The following is a 27488-nucleotide window of genomic DNA, read 5'->3' as shown; positions in this document are numbered from 1 at the left end:
GATTCATACTTACAAGTCAGTTAAGTTTCTCAAAAGATCAAGGCTAGGAATTGGTCCCCTCAAACCACTTGCCAGAATGTATCTATTGTTGCCATATTTGGATTTTATGAGTCATGATAATACATAAGGAATATATTATAATAACAACAAAATCTTTTCAAAAAATGAATATATTATAAAGTCTCACAGTGTAGTAAGATTTTTCCAGTTTTGAATATAATTGGGAATCTGTCCAGAAAATTGATTGTCGCTGATTCGACTGCATTTACGTTTGATCATTGATGGACAAGACAAAAAAAAAGTGTCATAGGTATATGATCAAAAGGCAAAAATTAATAACTTATAATTTCAGCACGTGAAAATAAAACTTGATATATATAGAAAAAAATAATTAGAAGCTTACAAATCTGTCAATGAGGTCAAGTTTGCAAATGAAGGAGGTAGCTCCCCAGTAAAACTATTCGAGCTGAGTTTACTACGATCGAAAACAACAGATTAATATATAAAATATGCAAGCTGCAAAAGTAATAATCCATCCAATGGCTTAATTATGAGCATCAGGATTCAACATTTTTTTTCTGCAAAATCCAATCCAAGTAATTCTTGCCGAAAATAAGAGATCAGATGGAACTCGCAATTGAGAATATAAAACTCATCTTACAGTGTTTCTATGGAGGACATATTCCCAAGCTCTGGAGGAAGATTTCCAGAAAGTTGATTGAACGCGACCGTCCTGCGAAGAAGAAAACCGAAATCCTCAATAACAATAATCCTGTAAAAAAACACTTCAAATATAAAAATGAGGTGGGTGTAATCGACACTCACAAGTGTCTGAGAGTTTTGATGTTTGCAAAAGCTCTGGGGATAGAACCCGTTACTCGGTTTCCAAAGAGGGAACTGCGATAAGATCCCATATCTTAAATATATAACGTACAGCTACGCGCACGCATGAGAACAACGTTAACCTAAATAGACACATGAATATCAGAGGGAGTGGGATTACATATCGACGAGCTGCTTCACGGAGCCCCATGCTGAAGGGATTGAACCGTTAAGATAGTTGCGAGAAAGGTCACTACAGATACGACAGAAGGAGATGAAGAAATGAGTTTTAATATATAGGTAAGTTAGTTAATGAAAGAGAACAATACACGTACAATACACTTACAGTACTTGCAGGCAAGGTAACTTCCCCAAATCTGGAGGAAGAGTGCCTGGTAGATTCTGTCCCTTGAGAATTCTGAAATTCCAGTAGAAAATCGTTTGCTTTTAAACGAAAATGATTAAAATAAAAATGTTTTTATAAAACATAATGTAACTGTAGGAGCATCATTATTTCTAAAAATGTCATCAATTTAAAACGAAGTTGTAAAACAATTATGTTTCTATCACAAGAAAATGATAATAAAAACAGAACCATTTTTTACAAGTACTGTTTCATAACGTCTTTATATTAAATAGAGGACATTTTAATAAAATAAGCTTAAGTATCATTATTTAATAAAAATGCTATCAATTTAAAAAAAAAGTTGTAAAATATTTTTCTATCACTACTCTTTTTTAAGATGAAGAATTCATCTTTAATTTTATTAAATACAATTATACTTTATGTGACATGCGTGGAATGATTTCACTATTTGCATATATAATTATTTAAAATATATCATATTAAAAGGTATAATTGATTATGACAAAATCTATAATGAACAATTAACACACATCTCAATATAAAGAAACTATTTTGTAATATATAGTTTAACCAATTTTTACATTTATCTAAGAAAGAAAAACCTTTATCTTCAATTTAAAGTAGAGAAATTCTATTTGTAGTTCTGAAGTGGGGACTGCATGTGCAGGCACATGCTTAAATGAGAGAAAACATTATTTTAGGAGGGATAATTTTGTAATTTTATAAAATTTTAAAGTTAAAATAGCTTAAGCCTGCACATGCAGTCCTCAAGTAGAGACTGTACCTAGCATTGCTCTTTAAAGTATGGACTTGGTTTTTAGCCCATCTAAACCAATTGGAGTTGTGATACAATTAATGCATTTTAAATTTTAAAACTTCCCCGATATAATGTTGCGGGGTTTGCGGTTATGTGAAATCCAATCGGATAGCATATATAATTAGCCAATGAAGTAAGATAAAAAATAAAAAATAAAAAAGATGAAAGTTTAATGGATGGATGACATATGATGCGTTCTTTAAATAAAAAATCAGAATTCAAAACTTCTCATTCCTTGTATTAAAAAATAAATAAAAGAAGATAAAAATCTGATTGACCTGATGACACATGACTGTTCTCAAAATAAAAATTTAGATTGGAAACACCTCACCCCTTGCATAAAAAAAATAAAAAATAAAAAAAGATGAAAACCAATGAAGATATATTTCTTACCCAAAAAGAAGCTTACAGTGAAAAGGCATCATAGCAACTTATACTAAAGTTAACCATTAAAAATAAAAGTTCTTTTTTGTTAAAAAATAAATTTATTTTTATAAGCCGATGTAATAACACATATTAAAATGTTTACATGTCTTGATTTAATTTTAAAGAAAATTTTTAAAATTCAAATTTTACAAATTAAATTTTACCATTTAAATAAGGTAAATGGTGTGGATTTGAGAATAAAATGACTCAAAAAATAATATTTTTGACATTAAACTTAATAAAATTGTACTTACGAATTACTATTTCGTAAGAAGAATTAAAGGGTTAATGCTTATTGAACCGACGAAGGACCGATGGTTTTGATCAATTCTTTTTTTTTTTTTAGTTTTTTTTAGTGTTTAAGAAAGTGAATATTATTGAATTTATATATTTTTAAAAAAAATTAAATTAAAAAATTATTTGAAAGAACAAAAAAAAAAAAAAAAAAACTGAAATTGCAATTGCAATTTATCGATTGACCATCGGTTGGGACATCGGTCGATTAGCATCATCCAAAATTAAATGCATAGTCATGTTTATCTTTTAAAAAATTATAATTAAGTCAACAACGAAATACAAAAAACTTGGAGAAACGCGGTGGTCAATCAGTACCCAAATCAGACTCTGAGATCTGACAGGTGAACGTGTGTGAACGCGAGAATAAACATCATGTGGTCAATTCTTGTACAGCTCAAAGAAACAAAATTAGTGAAAGAAAAGAATCAAAAGATATCGAGAAAAAAGTTATGGTATGCTAACACTCAGGACCATGCATGTAATTTGGTGTCGGTGTCTCACTTCATGATTGGGCAAGCAATCGTTAATTTCACTGTATATTTCACAATTATATTTAATCAGAATATTTTTATGAGATATTTTACAAAATATTCTTTATTTTAAAATATAATTATACAAAATATTATAAAAAGTGTTATGTGTTTGATCCTTTCTCTAATGTAAGCGTGCAGCTGTTTGAAGGCAAGCATGATTCTTACCTTCAACTTCACCGCTTGAGAGTTGAGATAAGTGAGAAGCAATCAAAAGAAAAATAAATTATTTATTAATTATGAAATAAAATATATATGTTTTAAAAATATTATTTTGAAAATCACTTTTGATTTCATGAGTTTAAAATTTTAAAGAAATAGATACGATTTTATTTTAAAATTGTCAGTTGTGAATGATCAGACGTTGTTATTCTTTAACCTAGTCATGTCAAGTAATTAGGGAGTTTAAAAGCATTATTTGGTCAATTATTTTTAAGAAAAATGATTGATTTATACAAGTACTGTATGAACACCTTAAATTATAAAATATCTTTTATTGTAAAATAAATTAAACATATCACGCTAACTCGTGTTATAAGTTTATAAACTTATTTTTCATACATCTAACAACTGATCTCTAATTTGAGACTTATGAAACAGCTCGTCATTAAGGTGATCAGAGAAAGAGAGATGACAACGTACATGCCCACAACGCGGTATGACTCGTTAATGCCATTCACGACGCAGTTGCTGCAGTTAACAGCAGCAGTATCCTCTTTTATGGCCGATGGTGGTACAGTACCATTACATGGATTAGAGAAGTTCCAGACCTTCTTCCCCAACGTATTGAATATGACACCCAAAGCTTGCACTGTAAATTAAACTCCACAATTATATATTAAGCAAACCCAACTAATCAAATTCACTCCTGTATTAACGGACTATATATATATGTGTGTTAATCGATAAAAATAAAAAAGGCTTTGATATATGTGTGTGTGTATATACCTTCATCATCCGGCAGTTCAAGGGCTCCGGAAGCGAACGTTGTAAAGCAGACGGTCATGACGGTTGAAGCAAGAAGAAGTCGGAAAAGGAACATATTTATTTTCCGATGAAAATACCATGGACGACTTCACAACATACCCAATTAGCAAGTGAAAGTACGTAGTACTGAAGATCAGCAAATGAAAGGAAGGACCTCTGATTGGAGAAAGATAGGAAGAGAGAGCGAAAGAGCGAGAGAGACAGATTGTGAAATAAAAAGGGGACGCAGGTGGTAAACGAGCAAATGAGACAGAGAGACAGATTGTGACCTTTGATATTGTCTATTTCCTACCTAATCAGCATCCCACGCTGCACATCATATATATTTTATTTTTATTAAATTAATTAAATTATTTTACTCATCACTCATTTATATATTTATTATAAAAAAAATTAAAAATTATATCATGTGATATGCTAAATAAAATTATTCTTGCCTAAAATTGAGAAATCGTGACTAATCTTCAACATTATTTGTCGATACATATAATTGTAAAATAAAAAAAGTTAAATTGACCGAAAGATATAAATTTTATTATCTATTATATACCTTAACATTCATCTTCACATATAAATCAAACTCTTACTCAATGAGTGAGTATGACAAGTTGAATATTTAATTAATAAGTAATGTTAAGTATAAGTTTTAAATAAATAATTTTAAATTGTTTTTTATTAAAAAGTATATTTTATTAAAAAAATAATTAATTTTTTTATACTAATTTTTTTTATAAAGATTTGTTCAAAATTTATTTATTTGAAATATGTATAAATCATTTTAAAATATTGAAGTATAAAGCTGTCAAGTTTCTATTATCACTTATTTTAAAATTTTAAAATAATAAAAAGAAATAAATTTTATTATTTATTTTATATTTTAAATATTACTATCTCAATAGCGATTTCTTTTTTTAAAAAAAAAATTATTGAACTCTGGCTGTATCCGTACCAGTTCTCAACTTTGTATATATACAGAGCACCTGCCCGCGTGGCTGCATGAAGGACCACAGGTTCTCAACCCGATGTTGTCCACAGCTTTTCATAAAAATCTGCCCCAAGTTGCATATAAAAGAGCTCCCAGACATCTTTTACCCCGAGAGAAAAAAAGGTATGACATCGAGGGATCAGAAGCTGGTTCGAGGAAATAAAGCATTCAATGATATTTAATTGTTATGTCCTAGCCACCATCCACAGGTCGAGACAGGTTAGAAAAGTCTTCCGGAGGCCACATGCATGCATGATACACTGATGCCTCCCCTTTGATTTAATCATGTGGGCCATGCACAGTCATGATCTTCAAGTTCTAGCTTGCTTGATTACTTTTGTACGAAGCTGCATTAAAGGTAGGCAACTACTAGTCTTGCAAGGGATCATAGATTGGACAAGGGAGGTTTATCCTTTTTTTTTTTTTTTTAAACAAAGGGAGGTTTATCTTATAACACGAAATGTAGGAAATAATATTAGAAAGTAGGCTGGGTTGTTTGTTTTATTTGATTTATCTCTTTGTTCATAGTATTGGTCCTGTTTAGTGAAGCATGTTCATAGCTGTGGGCGCTGCCGCAAATGAAAAACGTACGACTTTTCTCGTTTGAGTGCACGGTCTTTGCCTGTACGTACGTTCGTATTGTAAAAAAAAAAAACAAAAACAAAAACAAACAAAATTATTCGAAAATATGTTAATGTGTTGGCTATTGAAAATCAAGAAAATTTTAAAATTTAAAGTTTAAATTAAAAAAATACGATAATAAAATTATCACTTAATAAATGCATAAAATATGTACATATACCACGACTCCATCCTAAGATATTCGATCCGGTGGTGGTGGTGGTGGTTCTAAACCATGTGACTACGATAGAATATATTTTAAAAAAATCCAAGATCGATGGTCCAAATGACTGATTGGAGAAGGATTAAACTCGTACGTAAAACCCCCTCCTCCCTGTAGTCAAATCTCCATCCATTTACGGCCGTACTTAAACGACTTTTCGCCTTCCAACTGCTTTTATATAAAAGTAAAAGCATTTTCTCACCCTTAATACTTTACTGTTGTGTGTGTCTATATATATATATATATTAGCAGTGGCTAACGTGCAAATTACCTTTACCCTAATTAAAATAAATAAATAAATAATAATTTTTAATATTAAAATAATTTAATATATACGAGTGAAACTATTATTTATTCATATTCATAATTTATTATAGAATTTAAATTATATTAAAAATTTAAATTAATTAAATAGTTTTTTTTATTAAAAATATTCAGTAAAACTTTATTATTTATTTAATGATGAAAAAATAATATTTTATAAATTAAAGTTGATTTTAAGTGTATGATATAATATTATTCTCTTAAAAATATTCAGTAAAACTTTATCTTTTACTTAATGATGAAAAATTAATATTTTATAAATTAAAGTTAATTTTAAGTGTATGATAGAATATTTATATTTTAATTATTTGTTTTATTTAAATCAATATTTAAACTTCTCTCGTCAGATTAAATCTGAAAATTAAATATGAATGATTGGAATTTAAAACCTAAAAACTAACATTTTTCCCCACTTTTCCTTTGTCACTCTCTCTCCTTCCCCACGCACGTTTGCCTAATTTAGTTAATTAAGAATATTATTATATTTAAATTATGTTAAGACTCTAATTATTTATATGATTTTAATTTCTTAAAAATATTCAGTAAAATCTTATCATTTATTTAATGATGGAAGATTAGTATTTAATAAATTAAATTTGATAGTTTATGTATAATATGATATTTATATATTAATTATTTAAATTTTAAATTAGTTTAAATCAAAGTTTAAATTTCTATTGTTAGATCAAATCTAAGAATTTAAAATGAAGGATTGAGATTAATTTCTTAAAAATATTTAATAAAATTTCATCGTTTATTTAATTTATTTCAATATTTTTAATTAAATTAATATTTATGTACATTTAAATCAGTATTTTAATATTTTATTGTTAAATCATTTTGAAGACCCCAAGACGAATGAACTGGATAAACACCTATAACTTTTTCCTTCTCCCTCACTTTTCCCTCCCCTCTCTCTCTCCTCCCTCAGCTCACGTGTACGCGGTACGTTGCCCCTCTCCCAGCCGAATCTTCCTCTGCCCAGCCCGACGCCGCCGTGCGTCGGTGAGCCTCACCACCTCTTCCACCAACACCGCCTCAGTTCGACGAGTCCCCCCACACCGGTCTCCCTCTCTCACGCTCTTTCTTCCTCTCTCTCGGCTATGCACAGCCCGAATGGGTTTGATATTGTTGCGCCACCGTGCGCCATCCTCCAGCGCCACCACCTCCACAGTAGCCTCCTCTCCCATCGGCCATCCCCCTCCCACCGGCCATCCCCCTCCAGCGAGCTCGGCCTCCATCTCCCTGCCGTTTGCTCCCACGAAATTCACCTCTCTCTTGCACGGGTTCTCCACACCCACGGCAGAGCTCCACCTCCTCTGGCCACCGCACCACCACTAGGACCTCCTTTTGTAAGTTCTGTGCCATTTTAAGACACATTTATTTTGCTTGTTTTAATCGCATTTTGACCAAATTTATTTGACTGAACCTGAATTCTCAACTTCTAAGAGTCGTTGGTGTTTGAAGAAGGACCTCCCCTGTTCTGGAAAAGCAAGTTGTAACTATTGATGCATATATGATTGTGCTTTCATGAATTGTAGTAGCTTACGAGTAAATATTGTATGACGCGATTACTTCTATATCCGCAGATCATTCCTTGTTTATTAATTGTGGAGGGCAAGAGATGAACTTTGAGGAGAATGAATTTGTAGATGACTTAACCAAAGAGGGAGGGTTGCACTTTAGTTCTGTTTCTAAAAAATGGGCTTATGGTAGTACAGGGGTTTACATGGGAGTATGAGGCTTCCTACCTTGCAACGAATACATTTTCCTTGAATGTGAGTGGACCAGACTTCTACCAAACTGCCTGAGTTTCCCCTCTATCACTTAAGTACCATGGTCTTTGCTTCCGAAAGGGAAGCTACAAAGTAAAGCTTTTACTTTGGATGCTGTATCGAAGGAAACCAGTTATTACCTATATATGAATACATGGAAAACAATAGTCTTGCCTGTGCTCTTTTTGGCAAATCCTTTACTAGCATCCACCCTTTTTTATTTTTTAAAGAGTGAGACCAGTAAGACATAACCCAAAGCTCTCCCTTTTATTTTGGTTCCCAATTTAGGTCGTGAGGAGCAGAAGCTACACTTGAATTGGCCTACAAGTAATAAGATATGCCTGGGAATAGCCAGGGGATTAGCTTATCTCCAGGATGAATCGACGTTGAAAATCGTCCACAGAGATATAAAAGCAACAAATGTTCTCCTTGATAAAAGGATCTAAACGCCAAGATATCTGACTTTAAAACCCAGATATCGGATTTAAAACTCGGTACCCGGGTCTTACTTAAAAACACTCATCCATGATAAAAACGACCAATCGACCAGCCCCCCTCCCAAGTCTTTTTATGCTAGGGTTAAAATCCATCCCACCCCCTCCAACCGTCATCTCTCTCTCTCTCTCTCTCGCCAAAACCCTATCCTCTTGTCACTCTTCCTCTACCAATCGAAGATCTGTTCCTCGTGGCCATCGTTTTCTAGTTTTTCACTCCGTAATCGACTTCTACTATCCAAGGTTAGTTTTTCTCCATTTCACACACACTTTCTCTCTGTGTTGATGCTATTATTTCGTTTTGGGTTGTGAACATTGTGTTTGAAATGCGTTGTTGTAGTGATGTGCTATGTCTGTAATTGCATGTGTTTAGAAATCTGAGTCTGCTATAGTGATGTTTGTATGCAGAAGAGAAACAAAAAATAAACTTTTGTCACTTATGAAATAAATAAAAATAAAACTTTTGCTCGATTTTTTCTTGTTTTACAATATGGGTTGTTTTTTTTTTTTTGGGTTTTGTAGCTTTTGACTCGTGGAGATCTGTAGATTTGGATGCATAATCCAGCATGGCATTTTGGAGCTTGTTTTTTGACTCATGGAGATCTGTAGTTTGTTTCTAACTCGTGGAGATTTGTAGTCTGTAGTTATTTTATCCGGAGAAGTATATGTTTCTCTCTATGGCAGTTATTTGGTGCAGCCATCTGCGTGCTTGGCCTTCACTTAATGCTAATTTACGATGCAGGGGTGGAATTACTCCTTTGGTTTCTGGGATAATTTTTTTTTTTTAATATGATTCTATCTAGTTACAATACTTGTGTGTAGATTCAATCAACGATTTTTGTCCAAGAGAAAGAAAAAAAAAAACTTGAAATCTGCTTTAATATTAGCTCCAAGATTTTATTTTCTTATTTGGCTCCACCTTTACCCAAGTAGTTTATCTGGGTCTGTTTTGCTCATGGTTTTTTGGTTTGTGTGGATGAGTTATGGAGATAACCAGACATCAATGTTTTCTATGTCTCTTATTCATTTGGTTGCCTAGAGTAGAAAACATGGATCTCAATGAATTTACAACTTGCGTGACATGTACTCAATGACTGAAATAAAATAAAATATAATGGCATATGACCCATTTGTTTATTTTTCATCACAATATGCTTGTAGGAGGTAAGAAGGGATCACATTCTTGCTGCTTGTAAGGACTATGTGGCAAGTTTGTTCACGTTTGATCTAACAAGTCAATGTACACTAAATGGGTGAGTTTTTAAACTTCAATATTCTTTAAGGGTTTCAAGAATGAGAATAAAGAGTGGATGCATGGAGGGGTATGAAAGATAACTCTGCTTCCTTTAATATGTAATGGTTTCAAGATTGAGACTGAAGTGGTTTTCCTGACATGAATATGGGTTCTTTATTAAGACTACTTGAGATTGGAATTAGAGTCTACTGCAATAGTTGAACTAAATCATTTGTGGTTAATTTTCACTTCTTCATTTCATTTTTCTTGTGAATATGCACTTGCATATTTTATTATTATTATTTTCCTTGCTAAGTAAAATGTTTGGTGATTTTAGGAGATTCAAAAAATTGTTAGTCTGCCACTGATGCCTTACCACATGTCTGCAGATGTTCATCTACATCAATGTCTTGCAAATTAACCACAACAACAATACCAGGAAGATATTTGAAGTAGAGGGGACAGAGATCCATCAATCTTTGTTAGATGATGTGTTTCCGCTCACACCTATCCAATAATCTTCTTCCAAAGCTGTGTTTTATAATTTATATATTGTAATTTTGTGTTTTGTAATGTAATGTATAAATACTAAATATTGTAATATGTAGTGAATATTGCATTGTGTTGCATGCATTTTACATTATGAACATTGTATATATTTTCTTTTACATGTATTTAGTTAAAAAGGTAATTAGTTTCTAACTTTACTTATTTTTTACATAAAATTTAATTTTCTATTTAGATATATGTTTATTATTATCGAAAATGTTCAATGCTATTATGCTTTTCAACATGATTTCTTGAAATATAGGCTTTTAGATAATAAAAAAAACGAATATGCTTTTTAACACTACTTGCTTTTAAAAAAAATAACATTTAACCCTAGGCTTTAGCCAAAAAAAAAACGGGTACAATGTTGAATCCTGATTTTCGAGTTTCAAAAATCTCACTTGGGTTTGAAATCCGGGTTTCGGTTTGGATATACCCGGATTCTTGAGCTGAAACCTGGATGAACAGTCTTACTTGAAAGGTGTGAAAGAATATTGATGCAGAATTATATATATATATATATATATATCACACACATGAATGATGATCATGTGTATTTGGTAATCTAGTCGAAGACAAAAGAAACACATTTTCTCTTCAATAATCTCTTTTCCGTTTCTAAAGACATTGTTGTAGCTAGGGACATTATGCATGAATGGAGTGTGATAGGTGCCACATCACCAATATCATAGATATAGCTTTGACTCGCCTAATTTTGATTTGAACTTCTGATATTTTGATCAAACAGAACATCAATTTGTAAAACTTATAATAATATATTTAAGGGTAATGATCATCAATTGGAACTACTGGGATTTATTTTTCGAAATATTTCTATGTACATATATATATTTGGTGCGCATTAGGGGTAAATAGTAATGATCAGTACTTGCAGGTCCATGTTAGGATTTGATTGCATGTAAAGGATGGCTGCCATACTACATTTCACGAGTAGAGTTTTTCTTAATTATATATTTTTTTATAGTTTCAGGAGTGATTTAGAAATTAAATGATAGTTTAAGTAGAATTTATGTATTTTTCAAATTCATAAATATTTTGTTTATCTTATAATCCAGAAAAATCCAAAGGGGATGCGTCAAAAGTTGCCAGTTATGGCTATAAATCTTTTGATTTTATGGACCAACAAGATATACAAAATCTAATCAGAATACAATATCAATGGGGAAATTAAACATGAAAATCAGGAAATGTAAATTGTAAAACATGATAAAGATTATGTCCCAGTTCAAATATAATCCCAAATCAGTATCACATACTTTATGGGATTTTTTTTTATTTAAGTACTTAATTTACCTATAGATGCAACAAGTACTTAAAATATGTCGCAACATTAGTGCGATTAAAGACTTGACACTATAAGAATGAAGAGTCGTATTGATCATTTATCTAAACTCTTCTCTCCAAATAACTAGAATCCATATTGATTGGATATAGATCAACGACGCCGGATGTGGATGAGGTACCAGTGAATTGGTCATCCGTTAATACACTTTGGGTCTGGCTATTTCCCCTACTCGATTCTTTCTTATCTTGAAAATGATCCCACAGTGCCTTCACTTTCATTTCATCATCTACGGTACTTAAATTTGGACCCAACTCAGGAATAACAGCACCGCCCTCAAGCATGCTCACCACTGAGGACATGGTAGGCCTAACTGATGCAGAAACATTAGCGCATAGGAGAGCCACATTAATCATGCGCATAACCTCTTCCTTCTTGTAATTTGAGCCTAATCTTGGATCAGCCAAATCCAACAAATTTCCCTTCTCTTTCAAAACAAGTGCCTGCATAAACAGATCAAACAATAAGCTGCCAATTATAGAGGGAAAATGGCTCATTTTGACTTGAGAAATCAGTAACAAGTCAAAATAGGCCATTTCGTACTCTTCGAAAAAAAGTGGAAACAGATGGTAGAAGTCGGAGTTGATTCTTCATTCTTTCTCTGCAAGTGTGGCAATTGGATTTTATATTTGTTGTGAAATATTTTCCTAGCTAGTCCACATTTTTAATATTAGCAAACACAAGAAAATAAAACTAAACAAGAGAGTCAAGAAATGCAAGACAGAAAAAGTGATTCAAATCACCCAATCAAGAAGATGTAGAGATTCCCCCTTAGGCCGGTGACTCGTGTTGGTCTTCCCACTAACAATTTCCAAGGCAACAATTCCAAAACTGTAAACATCTGCTTTGTCAGTTAAATAACCATGCAACGCATACTCAGGTGCCATATAACCACTGCAAAATCACATATCAACATGTGGCATTCTCAGCATCAGGAATTTGTAACATTGCAATATAATCAAAGGCAATTATCATCTCTAATTGTTTTTTTTTCTTTTAAAACAAAGATCTTAGGTTCATTATAAAATACAACTCACTAAGTTCCAGCAATTCGGGTGCTGATGTGGGTATTATCCTCTTCATCAAGCTTGGCCATACCAAAGTCGGATATCTTAGGATTGAGATTTTTATCAAGCAAGACATTAGTAGACTTGATGTCTCTGTGGACAATCTTCAACCTTGATTCTTCATGGAGATATGCCAAACCTCTTGCTATACCAACACAAATCCTATGTCTTGTTGGCCAATCCAATTGCAACTGATATTCTTCTGGCCCTTCAATCAATCAAGTCAAAAGAAAGCATTTAATTAGGATTATTACCTTTATGCATACATGATACATGCATGTACGTTATCATTGATTGCCTGTTATAAATACGCATACAAGTAAAGAAAGCAATTACGTGCATGAAGATAAAATTTTACCAAACAAAGCACGAGCAAGGCTATTATTTTCCATGTATTCGTATACCAGCAACAATTGATTTCCTTCAACACAACATCCATAGAGCTTTACAAGATGAGGGTGCTGCAAAGCAGAAATCATGCCGATCTCATTCAAAAACTCACGATTTCCTTGCTTTGATTTGGAAGAAAGTTGTTTGACTGCCATCAAGGTGCCATCAGACAGAAGGCCCTACGCGCATACCGAAAACATAAACTTCTTTTCATGCTTAAACAATGACACTTCAAAAAGAAAGAGCTATAGTTAACAAGATAGAGTTCAACTCGCATCAATCAAAAGAAATTATTCTGTGGCATACCTTATAAACAGAACCAAAACCACCTTCCCCAATTTTATTAGCCTCATCAAAGTTGTTTGTGGCTGTTTTGATTTGCCTTAAGGTGAATGTTCCAGTTTTCAGGTCTAGGTCTCTTAAATCTGAGGAAGGTGCATGCCAAGTTAGATAGGCAACTATGTTTGGGAAATTTGAAGAATTCTTAACATTCCTCATAATACAGACGAAAATATTTTAATGAAACTTCTATTGATTGTAGGGAAGGAAAAGTACTGATTGATAATAACAATATTAATTTCCTTGGAACTACCATGATCAGTAGCACTTGATCTCTGTCCTAGACAGCCTTTCCACCAGAGGATAGCCACAACAAATAATACTATAACAAAAGCTCCGGCAACGAGAATTCCAACCACTGCTCCTACAGATATACGGCCTGAAGGGTCTGCATTGAAAATATATATATTTATAAGGAGTTAGTGTTTAAAATGATCGTCAAGGCAATATTTGATAGGAGAAATCATCAACCATCCTACTAAGAAATATATGACCGACAGTTTCAAATGTTAAAAATCAACACAATTATTTTTTTCCAGTACTTAATTTGGAATTTTAGTAGTTTGCATGATTTTTGTTTTTTCAAAAAAAGGAAAACATTGAAATGAACACCATTAAAAAAAACGAATTGATGGAATTTAATGAGTTTGGCATGCACCCATGATCAAAGTTGTCTGTAAAGAAATTAAACGCTATATAAAGCATCATCATGCTGCCTTAAATTATCCAGTACAGAAAGAAAAGTAAAATAAAAAACTTAGATATGTGAGCAAACAAGGCCATTAGAAGTGAATGCAAGAGCTCAATATTCAACAGCTAGAAAACCTACGGATATCCACAGAAATAGCAGAAATAAGAGGACCATAATCTCCTTTGGACGGGATATCAGTTGTCCCCTTCCCAGCCCAGTAGAAACGGATCTCCAGGGTACTACTATTAGTCACGTCGACAGCATCAAAACTTTGTATGTTTGGCTTACGAACCCCACCTGCCGCCTTTACAATATCGAAATCCTTCAGCCTTCGCTCTCCCTACAATATATATTAATGTTCGAATCGATTAATTACATGTTCATGCATTAACAATTGTTTCATGCTAGCAACAATGTTAATTTACGTAGGAAATTAACCTGAATGTAAACATCAAATATACGTCTTCCTAAGCTTCTGTACGTTTCATCATCAGTGAACACTATCTCCGCAAAATGGAGTCTTACTCTGTAATTCCCACTTACCAAACAAAAGGCATAATAAGTAAGAGAGAGAGGAGAAGAGCGCGCTGTCGTGTACAGTATGGGATCGGTCGTGTCCGTAGAGAGTTCGGATGAATTTGACAACTTGTAATCTTGTTTACTGCTCATGAATTGACCAGTGCTGCTAAACGACCAGTCTTGCGTGACGAAGAACTTCGAAGGTCCTCCTTCATCTGTATCAGCTTCATATACAGTACCTTCATTAACAATTTCTTTTCCACCGCCGCAATTAATATGAAGCCGCGTGGACCTATGATCTGAGACAAAAATCAACATTTTAGCCACACCTGTTCATCGGGTAGGCAATACATTCCTAATTTTATTAAAAAAAGGTGGGGTAAGAGAAAAAAAACCCTACAATTTCAGACGAAATTTCAACATATGATCTTTCGCCTCTCATTTTTTCTGTCATTTTTTTTAATCCATATATTTACTAACTGTAAGAAATTTTGCTAAGAACAATATCGTATTGTTAATCAGAAATTATACGATCAAATTTTGGCTTTAAATATGAGATTCTAATCCCTTCATCCACCAAGACAAGAAAAAGCAAAATTAGGATGGTATGCTACTGACCCAATTGTAACCACGAGAATTTGACAATCTAGAAGAAGTATATGACATTTCAACTTACTTTGTGAACAAGAAGTGACAACTAGTAATTCTCCTCCAAGCTCCTCTGGCGAGTGAGTAAGGGGTGGAGTGCGAGTCTCAGGTTACTCAATTGAGTAAGGAAGAGTTTCCTATCTCTAAGTCTGGTAGCAGGCAAGGAGAGGAGTGATGGAGGAATTAAGGGGGAAATGGAATCAGTTGAAACTGACGGAAGAGGAGAATGAGGCTATCGAGCTAGATAGCGATGTATTGGGGAAGGGGATCGAAGCCTGGTAGGTAAATTTTTGGTGGATAGGAAGATCAATAAGGAGGTGATTCAAGCAACGATGAGAAAGATCTGGCGTACGGGAGAGCCTTTTGAATTTCATGAGATTTGTGGCAATCTATTCGTAATTACTTTCAGTAATCAGAGGGATAAGAATAGAATAATCGAAGAGAAACCATGGTTGTTTGATAACCATCTGCTAGTGCTCAAACCGTTTGATGGTTTTGTGCCGCCTCAACAGATTAAGTTTGATAGAGAGGAGTTTTGGGTCCAGATGCATGATCTGCCATTAGCTTGTATGAATAGTGAAGTAGGGCACCGACTGGGAGCCTCTGTGGGAGTTGTTCAAGAGGTGGATGTGGATGAGAGTGGGGGATAGAATGGGGCCAATACTTGCTAGTCAAAATAGATTTAGATCTGAGAAAGAAAATCACTAGAGGAAGAATAGTGAACTTGCTGGGGAAGAGGATCTGGATCCCACTGAAGTATGAAAAACTCCCGAAGCTCTGCTTTTAAGTGTGGATTGATTAACCATGGGGAAGAGGGGTGTGTGATGGTGGGGAAGGGAGGTGGATCCCAGTTTGGTTCCTGGCTGTGGGCGATATACAATCCTCGAAGGAGCATGGCATCTAAGCCTATTGGACATAGCCATACTGAAGCTGAGGAGGAAAGGAGGGGGGCTGATTTGGATGCAGTGGGAGAGGTGGAGATTGATTCTGATATTGTTGCTATAGAACAGAGAGGTAAGCAGGGAGGCATAGAGGATGAAAAGGTAGAGGGAGAGGATGAGAATGAGAGCACGGAGGAGGTGTTTGTTGAAATGCCAAGAAGAGAAGTGGAAGCATCAGGTTTTTATGAAGAGACGGATCAGGGGTGTGAGCCTAGTCTAGATGTCTCTCAAACTCCTGTTGATGGCTTTGCAGAGAAGGGCCAGGAACATGAAGGTGTAAAGGGTGGGAAACTGGAAGCATGGGGCAGATGGAAGAGGAAAGCCAGAAATGCAGGTAGAAGTGATTATGTCCCTGTAACTTCTGTGATTTCTGGTAATAAAAGAAATGCTAATTATGTTGAACATGGAGGGATGGGGTTGGGTAAAAAAGGTAGGAAAGGGAGTGGGGAAGTTGACAAAACTGATGGTTTTTATGTGGCAAAGGCTGCTAGCCAGCCCCGCCAACCATTATGAAAATACTAAGTTGGAACTGCCGGGGGCTTGGGAACCCCCGGACAGTTTAAGATCTTTACCTTTTGGTGAAGGAAAAGAGTCTCGGGATTATATTTTTGATAGAAACAAAACTGATGGCAAAAAAATTGGAAGGTATTAAAAGGAGAATGAAATGGGAGGGATGCTTTGTGGTGGAACTAGTAGGGAGAAAAGGGGGTTTGGTGATGCTGTGGAGGGAAGATGTTGAGCTAGAAATTCTTAATTACTCACAGCACCACATTAGTGCTTACATTGGCATAAAGGATAGATGGTTGTTGACAGGTTTCTATGGCCATCCCGAGGCAAGTAAAAGGAATTGTTGTCTCTGATAAAGCTAGTAGAGCAGGTGCCGTGGTGCATAATTGGTGATTTCAATGTGTTGTCTCAGGAGGAAAAAGAAGGGGGCAAGCCTAGGCCTGAGGCACAGATGCAAGAATTTAGGCAAGCTTTGAAATATAACAGCTTGTTTGACTTAGGGTGGATGGGGAGCAGATTTACCTGGAGTAATAGACATGAGGATCAGTCATTCACTAAGGAGAGGCTTGATAGGGCTGTGGCTAATCATAGCTGGACTGAGAATTTTAGAAATAAAAAGGTGAAAGTCCTAATAACAAGACAATCTGACCACAAGGCCTTGTTGCTTAGTATGAACATGATTGGTGAAGTTTTTAAAAGAATGAAAAGGGTGTTCAGGTTTGAAGCCAAGTGGACCTTAGAGGAGGAGGGAGGGGTAGTAATTGAAAATGCTTGGAAGAAGGGAGTTGTAGATCAGAATAGATTGGGGTAGGTGCAAGAAAAACTAATAAGATGTAGAGGTGAGCTCTTGCACTGGAATTCTCACAAGTGTCATGATGTGGAGAAACTTATAAAGGAAAAAACAGAAAGGCTGAAGGAAGAACAGGAAAATGAAGGATCCCACAATGCTGAGATTGTTAAAAAATTGCAAAAGGAGCTGGGTTTACTTTTAAAACAGGAGGATTTGAGGTGGAAACAGAAGGCCAAGAAGAATTGGTATCAAATGGGGGATAGAAATACAAAGTACTTCCATTCATGTGCTAGCCAGAGGAGAAATATGAATATGATAATGGAGATTATGGATGGGGAGGGTAGAAGAGTGGGGGAAAAAGATGAAGTGGAGAGGGTGTTTTGGTCTCATTTCCAGAATATGTTTGAGTCTTCTAGCCCTACTAGGGATGAGATTGACGAATGCTTGAGAGACCTTAAGCCAAGATTAACAGCCCAAATGAATGAAAAGCTTCAACAGACTTTTACTATGGTGGAGGTGGAGACAGCACTGAAACAAATGGCTCCTCTCAAGTCCCCGGGGCCTGATGGATATGGGGCTTGTTTCTGCCAGAAATATTGGAATATTGTGAGTGAAGAAGTTGATAGGGCAGTGTTGAGTTTTTTGAATGGTGAGGTTGAGTTGGGCAGTGGTTTTAACCATACTTATATTGCCTTAATACCAAAGGTTAAGAATCCTTCTATGGCTAGTGAATTCAAGCCAATAAGCCTCTGTAATGTCATCTATAAACTGGCTTCTAAGGTCCTGGCAAATAGGCCAAAAACTGTACTATCTTCTCTGATTTCCAGCAACCAAAGTGCCTTTGTCCCGGGAAGATTGATAACGGATAATGTGATTATAGCATATGAGGCCTTACTTACAATGAAGATGAGGCAAAAAGTGAGGGTTGGGAGTATGGCTTTGAAGCTAGATATGGCAAAAGCCTATGATAGGATGGAGTTGAGTTTTGTTGAGGGTGTAATGAGGAAAATGGGCTTTGGTGAAAGATGGATTGGGCTGATTATGCAATATATTTCCACTGTGACTTACCCAATTCTGTTGAACGGGCAACCGGGTAGGAGGATTAAGCTAACTAGAGGAATTAGGCAAGGGGATCTCATTTCCCCTTATCTCTTCATTCTTTGTGCTGAGGGGCTTAGTTCCATGATTAATATGGCTGAAAGTAGAGGAGAACTGAAGGGTATAGCTATGGCTAAGGGTGGAACAAGGATAAGTCATTTGCTGTTTGCAGATGACTGTGTAATCTTTGGGAGAGCTACTATGGCTGAGTGGGACAAAATACATAAACTGCTGGAGATATATGGCAAGGCCTCGGGTCAGCATCTCAACTTACAGAAAACTACCATTTTCTTTAGCTCTAACACTGCAGAAGCTCTTAGACAGCAAATCCAACTTTTAGCAAGAGTACCAGTGTGTGGTTCTTATGAAAGATATCTTGGCTTACCTGCCATGATTAGTAGGTCCAAGTATAACACATTCAAGGTGGTGAAGGAAAGAGTGTGGGCAAAGTTGCATAATTGGAAGAATATTTTTCTCTTACAAGCGGAGAAAGAAGTTCTATTGAAAGCAGTGGTGCAAGCCATTCCTACATTCTCAATGAGTGTTTTTAAACTACCAAGGAAAATTTGTCAAGAAATCTCGTTTTTCATGGCTAAATTTTGGTGGGGTCATAAGCAGTAGGTAAATAAGATTTAGTGGAGGAGTTGGAAGAAGTTGGGGGATTCAAAGAGAGATGGAGGGTTGGGGTTTAGAGACATTGAAGTTTTCAACTTGGCAATGTTAGCAAAACAGTGCTGGAGGATGTTTAATTCACCTTCTCTTTTGGTGGCAAAAATTATGTAGGAGAAGTATTTCCGTGGGGGGTGTATTACTGAATCAAAATTGGGGCTTGACCCTTCCTTCATTTGGAGGAGCCAATGGTCAGCTATTGATCTTCTCAAGGAAGGTATCTTCTGGAGAGTTGGAGATGGTAAAACCATCAAGATATGGCAGGATAGGTGGCTCCCGGTTCCTAGCTCTTTCAAAGTTCAATCTCCTTGTAAGAATTTGCCTTTAAGCGCATGTGTGGACAAGCTTATCCATGAAGTTTCTGTTTCGTGGAATAGTTTGTTAATATATGACACTTTTGAAGTCTCTGAAGCTGAGAAAATCTATAGTTTGCCACTGAGTAAATGGGGGGTGAAGGATAAGATGGTATGGGGTCCAGCAAAGAATGGAAGATTTTCAGTTAAATCAGCATAGTATCTTGGAAAAGAGAGGTTAAAGCAAATGGGGGGTAAAGCTTCAAAGAGGGATAAATCTAATGAAGTATGGAGACAGATCTGGGATATGAAGGATTCAAGGGGTGGTGAAACACTTCCTGTGGAAAGCTGTTCATGAGCTTCTGCCTACTAAAGAAAATTTATACAAGAAGCACGTGTCTGACTCAAGATCATGTCCCATCTGTGGAAGAGAAGCCGAGACTGTCATCCATGTTTTGTGGTTGTGCCCTGCTGCTGTGGATGTGTGAGCAGAAGAGGGAAGCCCAGTTACGAAGTGGAATAGAAATATGAGAGATTTTATTGAGTTGTGGCAGACTATACAACAGAAACTGGAAAGAGAGGAGGTGGAATTGATGGCTTACATTATGAGAAAGCTCTGGTTAAGGAGAAATTCCTTGATTTTTTAGAACAAGTTTGATGCCCCAAGGAAAGTGGTCACAGCTGCTGTTCAAATGAGATGGGAGTTTATGGAGGCAAACCTGTGTTGCCACCAGTATTCAGAAAACCAAAGCTATGTGGGAAGGGAAGTTGCAAAATGGGTGAAACCAGAAGGAGGGGAAGTGAAGCTCAATTGGGATGCAGCAGTGGATGAAAAACAGAAAAGAGTTGGGATTGGGATTATTGCAAGGGATGAGCAGGGGGAAGTCTTGGCATGTTTGTGTGCTGCTGTGGAGAAATTGGAGGGGGCATGCATGGCTGAAGTATGGGCCCTTAGAAGGGCTGCTTTGTTGGGAGTGGAACTGGATTTGGCTAACGTGGTACTGGAAGGGGATTCACAAGTTGTAGTGAAGGCTGTGGCTAGTACAGAAGAGGTTTTGACTAACTATGGAGTATTGATAGAGGATACAAGAAGAATTCTTAAAGATATGAGTAACTGGTATGTAATGTTTGTTTTTAGGGAGGCTAATAATGCTGCCCATTTACTTGCAAAGTTAGCTTTATCTTTTACAGAGGAAAGGGTCTGGATTGAGGATGGCCATTACAGATTTCGAATATTGTTCTTAGAGAGAAATACTGTACTGATTGATATTCAATGAAGATATACATGTTTTTGTTTAAAAAAAAAAAAAAAACTTACTTTGTGAACAAGACAGTGAGCTGCTAGTCGTCGAACATGAATGAATGCTACCGGTACGTACGTGGTACAATGAAGGTCCAGATCAACAAGTTAGCATTAATATAACATCGACGAAATTGGATTTGTGACATATATAATATATCACAAGAAATTTTACCTCAGAAAAATTTACGAAACATGTTTTCGATAGGTGAAGTTGATATATACTTACGTTTCACTGCCCATCGAAGAGCTCTTGAACAAGTTGATCCTGAGGAAATTAAATAGCACCAAGATAAAATTTCAGTGATCAGTATATATATGTGACCATGCATGCATGTAGACGCATTATTAGATGAAAGTCGATCTTACTTGCTATCTTTATTTTGACTGCAACTTGATGATGATAAGTCCGATTTTTCAATTGTAAAATTGTTAAATGAAAGATCGCTGCACACAAAAGAAGCAACATGTTTCATCATCTTCCGTGATGTAGCATGATCAGATCATCAGAACTTTTACTATACATGATAGATCATCAAATTCTTGGAAAGATGATATCATATTCAATGTATTATATATTGTCCAGAAGATTTGCAAATACTGCGCCTAAAATGATAATTATGTTTGCTTCCAATCACATAAACAAATACCAAAACAACCTTCGATTCGAAACCAGGATAAGGAGGCTAGCTTTTTCCTGACCTTCAACTTGGATGACCAAATACAGCAAAATGAGATATTAGAATTGATAAAATTGTACAGAACTCGGTTTCAGTGAGAGCACTTTTTCTTTCATCCATTTTTTTAAGTTGGGATGTGATACTGATCAGTAGTGTATTTATGATGTAGAATTTTCAAATGCTAGATCTAAGAACTCTTCTTTCATGAGCTCAGAAATCAAGTCTTAAAATATAGTCTTAAATTATAATTTCTTATTTTTATAGTCTTAAATTCTAGCCTAGCTAACACGTAATTAAGCAATATTCCTAGAAATTAAGCTCAAATATAGATATGGAATTTGGCAGAGAATTAGCTTACATAGCTTTTCTTGAATTCAGTATCCAAGCAGGTATTCGTCCAGTTAACAAGTTGTGGGTTAAGTATCTGTACAGAATCAGTATTAACCAGTCAGCTTACGTACGTAGTTTTGTGCATTATTACAGCGTTCAATGGGTAAACTTGTCCCTGATGAAGAAAATCTCTGAACAGATCATCATTGAAATGGCTAAATCAGTACTTATATATAATGTGATGAGCTAAGTCAATGCTGTACCTCACGATGTAAATCTATTATCGTGCACGTTAAAAACGCTAAAAATATCATTTATAGTACAGGGCACGCATTTTGATGATTACATATTATAAAGATTGATCAATACGTTGATCAATTACATAAAATGGCATCAGAAAGTATAGTGGATTTAGACCATGTTTCCAATGTTCTAGAAAATTGCTTACATGTTGCCCACAGTACTTAGATTTTCAAAGCTGCCTGGAATTACTCCACTTAGACTGTTGAAGCTGAGATCTCTGCATGGGGAGAATTTATAACTAAATGAATTAGAAAATAAATATATAGAATTAACCCTAAAAGATTTTGCAAACAACTCCGGTCCTTTCAAGCGGCCGTACAATTAAATTTTCTTTCAATCAAGGTATTAATTTGATCACAAAGCTGGTTTCTAAAATATATATCAGAAAACGTGCTGGGAAAAAATGGAAATATTGATGATCAAGAAGTACTATACTAACAAGGTTTGAAATTCCGTTGTCCCGTTGGAAGGTAAGAATATTTGATCGGGTAGCGGTCCAGTAAGATTGCAATTCCTCAATATCCTTGCAAAAAAGTAAATAATTATGTATGTAAAACTTGAGTAGCCATATATATAATAAGATAGATTGTTACTTTGGAAAATTAATATGTTAGCGGTCAAAACATATAATATGAATATATATATATATATATATTTAACTCACAGTATTTGCCATTGTGGTACGCTAATGTTTTTCAGTGGAAAAGTTACGTCATGATCAGATCCATTCAAGTCACTAATTCTCCTGTATGTCAAAATTCAACAAAGAATATTAGTCGTTCAAATCATATTATATATATGTTCCATCTCCGTATATACCGAAATGATTATATATATATATATATATAGCTGTGAGATTAATAGGCCAGGAATATTCGTACTTACAAGTCAGTTAACTTTCCCAAAAGATCAAGGGGAGGAATTGGCCCCTTCAAACCACTTGCCTGAATATATCTGACGACGTTGTTGCCATATTTGGATTTTATGAGTCATTATAATACATAAGGAATATATAATAACAAACAAAATCTTTTCAAAAGTTCAAAAATTAAAGGAATATATAAGGTCTCACAGGTTAGTGAGGTTTTTCCAGTTTTGAATATAACTGGGAATCTGTCCAGAAAATTGATTGTCGCTAATCATACTGTGCATTTACGTTTGATCATTGATGGACAAGACAAAAAAAAAAAAAAAGTGTCATAGGTATCTCAAAAGGCAAATATTAGTAACTTATAATTTCAGCACGTGGAAATAAAGAAATAATTAGAAGCTTACAAATCTGTCAATGATATCAAGTTTGCAAATGAAGGAGGTATCTCCCCAGTAAAATAATTCGAGCTGAGTGAACTACGATCGAAAACAACAGATAAATTATATAAAAATATGCAAGTAAAAGTAATAATCCATCCAACGGCTTAATTATGATCAGCATCAGGATTCAACATTTTTTTTCTACAGAAAATCTAATCCAAGTAATTCTTGCCGAAAATAAGAGATCAGATGGAACTCGCAATTGAGAATATAAAACTCATCTTACAGTTTTTCTAAGGAGGACATACTCCCAAGCTCTGGAGGAAGATTTCCAAAAAGCTGATTGAACGTGACCGTCCTACGAAGAAGAAAACCGAATTCCTCGATAACAATGTTAATCCTGTGAAAAAACTCTTCAAATATAGAAATGAGGTACGTGGGTGTAATCGAAACTCACAAGCTTCTGAGAGTTGTGATGTTTGCAAGAGTTCCGGGGATAGAACCCGTTACCCGGTTTCCATAAAGGGAACTGCGATAAGACCCCATATGTTAAATATATAACGTACAGCTACGCGCACACATTAGAACAACGTTAACCTAAATAGACACATGAATATCAGAGGGAGTGAGAGTACAGGTCGACCAGCTGCTGCATGGAGCCCCATTCCGAAGGGATTGAACCGTTAAGGTAGTTGCCAGCGAGGTCACTGTAGATACGAGAGATCGGGGAGACGAAGAAATGAGCTCTATAGGTAAAAGTTAGTTGATGAAAGAAAACAATACACGTACAATAAACTTACAAGTCTTGTAGGCATGGTAACTTCACCAAATCTGGAGGAAGAATGCCTGATAGCTTCTGTCTTTTGAGAAATCTGAAATTCCAACGGTACTTTTCTTGAAAGGAGAATGATAAGGACAAAAATGTTTTTATATATAAAACATAATTGTAACTGTATAAGGAGCATATATCATTATTTATAAAAATGCGCACGATCATTAATTTAGAACAAAGTTGTTAAATAATTATGTTTCTATCACGAGAAAATGATATTAAAAACAGAACCATTTTTAACAAGAAATGTTTCATAAATTTATCTTAAATAGAGGACATTTTAATAAAATAAACTTAAGTATCATTATTTAATAAAAATGACATCAATTCTTGTACAGCTCAAATAAACAAAATTAATGAAAAAATCAAAAGATATCGAGAAAATGTGGTATGCTAATTCGGTGTCGGTGTCAGCTCACTGCATGATTGGGCAATCTATCGTATATTTCACCGTATATTTCACAATTATATTTAATAAGAATATTTTTATGAGATATTTTACAAAATATTATTTATTTTTTAAAATATAATTATACAAAATATTATAAAAAGTATTATGTGTTTGATCCTTTCTCTAATGTAAGCGTGCAGCTGTTTGAAGGCAAGCATGATTCTTACCTTTAACTTCACCGCTTGAGAGTTGAGATCATAAGTGAGAAGCAATCAAAAGAAAAATAAATTATTTATTAATTATGAAATAAAATAATATATATTTTACAATTTTTATTTTGAAAATTACTTTTGATTTCATGAGTTTAAAATTTTAGAAAAATAGATATGATTTTATTTTAAAATTGTCAGTTGTGAATGATCAGACGTTGTTATTCTTTCACCTAGTCATGTCCAGTAATTAGGGAGTTTAAATGCATTATTTAGTCAATTTTTTTAAGAAAAATGATTGATTTATACAAGTACTGTATGAATACCTTAAATTATAAAATATCTTTTATTGTAAAATAAATTAAACATATCACGCTAACTCGTGTTATAAGTTTATAAACTTATTTTTCATACATCTAACAACTGATCTCTAATTTGAGACTTATGAAACAGCTCGTCATTAAGGTGATCAGAGAAAGAGAGATGACAACGTACATGCCCACAACGCGGTATGACTCGTTAATGCCATTCACGACGCAGTTGCTGCAGCTAACAGCAGCAGTATCCTCTTTTACGGCCGATGGTGGTACAGTACCATTACATGGGTTAGAGAAGTCCCAGTCCTTCTTCCCCAACGTATTGAATATGACACCCAAAGCTTGCACTGTAAATTAAACTCCACAATTATATATTAAGCAAACCCAACTAATCAAATTCACTCCTGGATTAACGGACTATATATATATATATATATATATATATATATATGTTAATCGATAAAAATAAAAAAGGCTTTGATATATGTGTGTGTGTATACCTTCATCATCCGGCAGTTCAAGGGCTCCGGAAGCGAACGTTGTAAAGCAAACGGTCATGACGGTTGAAGCAAGAAGAAGTCGAAAAAGAAACATATTTATTTTCCGATGAAAATACCATGGACGACTTCACAACATACCCAATTAGCAAGTGATAGTACGTAGTACTGAAGATCAGCAAATGAAAGGAAGGACCTCTGATTGGAGAAAGATAGGAAGAGAGAGCGAAAGAGCGAGAGAGACAGATTGTGAAATAAAAAGGGGACGCAGGTGGTACACGAGCAAATGAGACAGAGAGAGAGAGAGAGAGATTGTGACCTTTGATATTGTCTATTTCCTACCTAATCAGCATCCCACGCTACATATCATATATATTTTATTTTTATTAAATTAATTAAATTATTTTACTCATCACTCATACTTTATATATTTATTATAAAAAAATTAAAAAATATATTATGTGAGATGCTAAATAAAATTATTTTTGCCTAAAATTGAGAAATCGTGACTAATCGTCAACATTATTTGTCGATCCATATAATTGTAAAATAAAAAAATTAAACTGATCGAAAGATGTAAATTTTATTATTTATTATATATCTTAATATTCATCTTTACGTATGAGTCAGACTCTCACTCAATGAATGAGTCTAACAAGTTAAATATTTAATTAATGAGTAATACTAAATACAAGTCTCAAATAAACAACTCTCAATTAAGTTCTTCATAAAAAAAATAGATCTCACTAAAAAATAATTGATTTTTTTTTATACTTTTTTCAAGATGGAGTCTAATTTCTTTTTATAAAGATTTGTTTATTTAGAATATGTATAAATTATTTTATAGTAACGAAGTATAAAGTTAATAAGATTCGATCATGACTTCAGATATGATATTATATGAAATTATCATTTATTTTAAAATTTTAAATTAATAAAAAGAGATAAATTTTATTATTTATTTTATATTTTAAATATTACTATCTCAATAGCCATTTCTTTTAACAGAAATGCTTTAGGTTTTGAATTATCTTAATTATTTTTTTATTTAATGATTAAGTAAGTATTTTTTAATGATATTATAAATTTTTTATTTTTTTAATGATATTTATGATAATTAAAAAAATACATAAAAATAAAAACAAAAATAAAAAATAAAATCAAGTATTTGGTCAACTGCTCTAGATTACTTTTTCGGTAACTCCAGTAGAATTATTTAACAAAAAAAAAAAAAAAATTATTGAACTCTGGCTGTATCCGTACCAGTTCTCAACTTTGTATATATACAGAGCACCTGCCTGCGTGGCTCCACATTCAATAAAGAAAAAATATTCGCATCATCTCGAAGTTGCTGCACATTCAATACATTAAATAAAAAAAAAATATTTATATATATATATATATATATATGAGATGTGTTGCAACTTCCGACTACAGCTCTTTCATAAAAATCTGCCCCAAGTTGCATATAAAAAACTCCCAAACATCTTTTACCCTGAGAGGAAAAAAGATATGGGATTGAGGGATCAGAAGCTGGTTCGAGGAAATAAAGCAGTCAATGATATTTAATTGTTAGGGGCAAATGAAGTTCGCGTCCCATAATGTCATATGA

The 27488-nt window shown here is 34.2% G+C and overlaps 2 protein-coding genes and 1 long non-coding RNA gene across 7 annotated transcripts in view; 1 reads left to right on the top strand and 2 right to left on the bottom strand.

The window, feature by feature from the left end:
* The window catches only part of LOC109005771 (probable leucine-rich repeat receptor-like serine/threonine-protein kinase At3g14840), a 47442-nt gene extending 42937 nt beyond the window's left edge, over positions 1 to 4505 (bottom strand). For 3 of the 5 annotated variants that reach the window (XM_035693724.1, XM_035693727.1, XM_035693726.1), the window contains exons 1-9: positions 4208 to 4501; positions 3902 to 4070; positions 1169 to 1240; positions 1004 to 1075; positions 826 to 897; positions 662 to 733; positions 404 to 475; positions 188 to 259; positions 14 to 82 (exon numbers count right to left, since the gene is read on the bottom strand). In XM_035693724.1, the coding sequence (XP_035549617.1) occupies positions 14 to 82; positions 188 to 259; positions 404 to 475; positions 662 to 733; positions 826 to 897; positions 1004 to 1075; positions 1169 to 1240; positions 3902 to 4070; positions 4208 to 4301 (764 nt within the window). In that variant the 5' untranslated portion in view covers positions 4302 to 4501. Of the gene's footprint in view, positions 1 to 13; positions 83 to 187; positions 260 to 403; positions 476 to 661; positions 734 to 825; positions 898 to 1003; positions 1076 to 1168; positions 1241 to 3901; positions 4071 to 4207 lie in introns of all 5 variants that reach the window. The other 2 variants (XM_035693725.1, XM_035693728.1) reach the window with 2 other exon arrangements.
* A 3939-nt stretch (positions 4506 to 8444) lies between these two features.
* On the top strand, positions 8445 to 10514 carry LOC108984808. The gene is made up of 3 exons (XR_001995083.2): positions 8445 to 8911; positions 9830 to 9921; positions 10240 to 10514. It is a non-coding gene; the product is annotated as an uncharacterized LOC108984808 (long non-coding RNA).
* A 1125-nt stretch (positions 10515 to 11639) lies between these two features.
* Positions 11640 to 26182, bottom strand: LOC108985005 (probable leucine-rich repeat receptor-like serine/threonine-protein kinase At3g14840). The gene is made up of 24 exons (XM_035693736.1): positions 25880 to 26182; positions 25558 to 25726; positions 24431 to 24502; positions 24266 to 24337; positions 24088 to 24159; positions 23917 to 23988; positions 23655 to 23726; positions 23452 to 23523; positions 23265 to 23333; positions 23044 to 23124; positions 22819 to 22902; positions 22525 to 22596; positions 22105 to 22170; positions 21436 to 21513; positions 21296 to 21334; positions 21085 to 21131; positions 14740 to 15119; positions 14440 to 14641; positions 13864 to 13998; positions 13578 to 13696; positions 13240 to 13450; positions 12852 to 13089; positions 12558 to 12708; positions 11640 to 12257 (listed from the first exon to the last, which is right to left on the bottom strand). The coding sequence occupies exons 1-24, from the start codon at positions 25971 to 25973 to the stop codon at positions 11859 to 11861; spliced, it is 3066 nt and encodes a 1021-aa protein (XP_035549629.1). The 5' UTR covers positions 25974 to 26182; the 3' UTR covers positions 11640 to 11858.
* Between the last annotated feature and the right edge of the window lie 1306 nt (positions 26183 to 27488).

The sequence above is a fragment of the Juglans regia genome, chromosome 9 (genome assembly GCF_001411555.2).
Source record: "Juglans regia cultivar Chandler chromosome 9, Walnut 2.0, whole genome shotgun sequence".
Lineage (NCBI taxonomy): Eukaryota > Viridiplantae > Streptophyta > Magnoliopsida > Fagales > Juglandaceae > Juglans > Juglans regia.
This window is presented reverse-complemented; position numbering and strand designations above follow the sequence as displayed.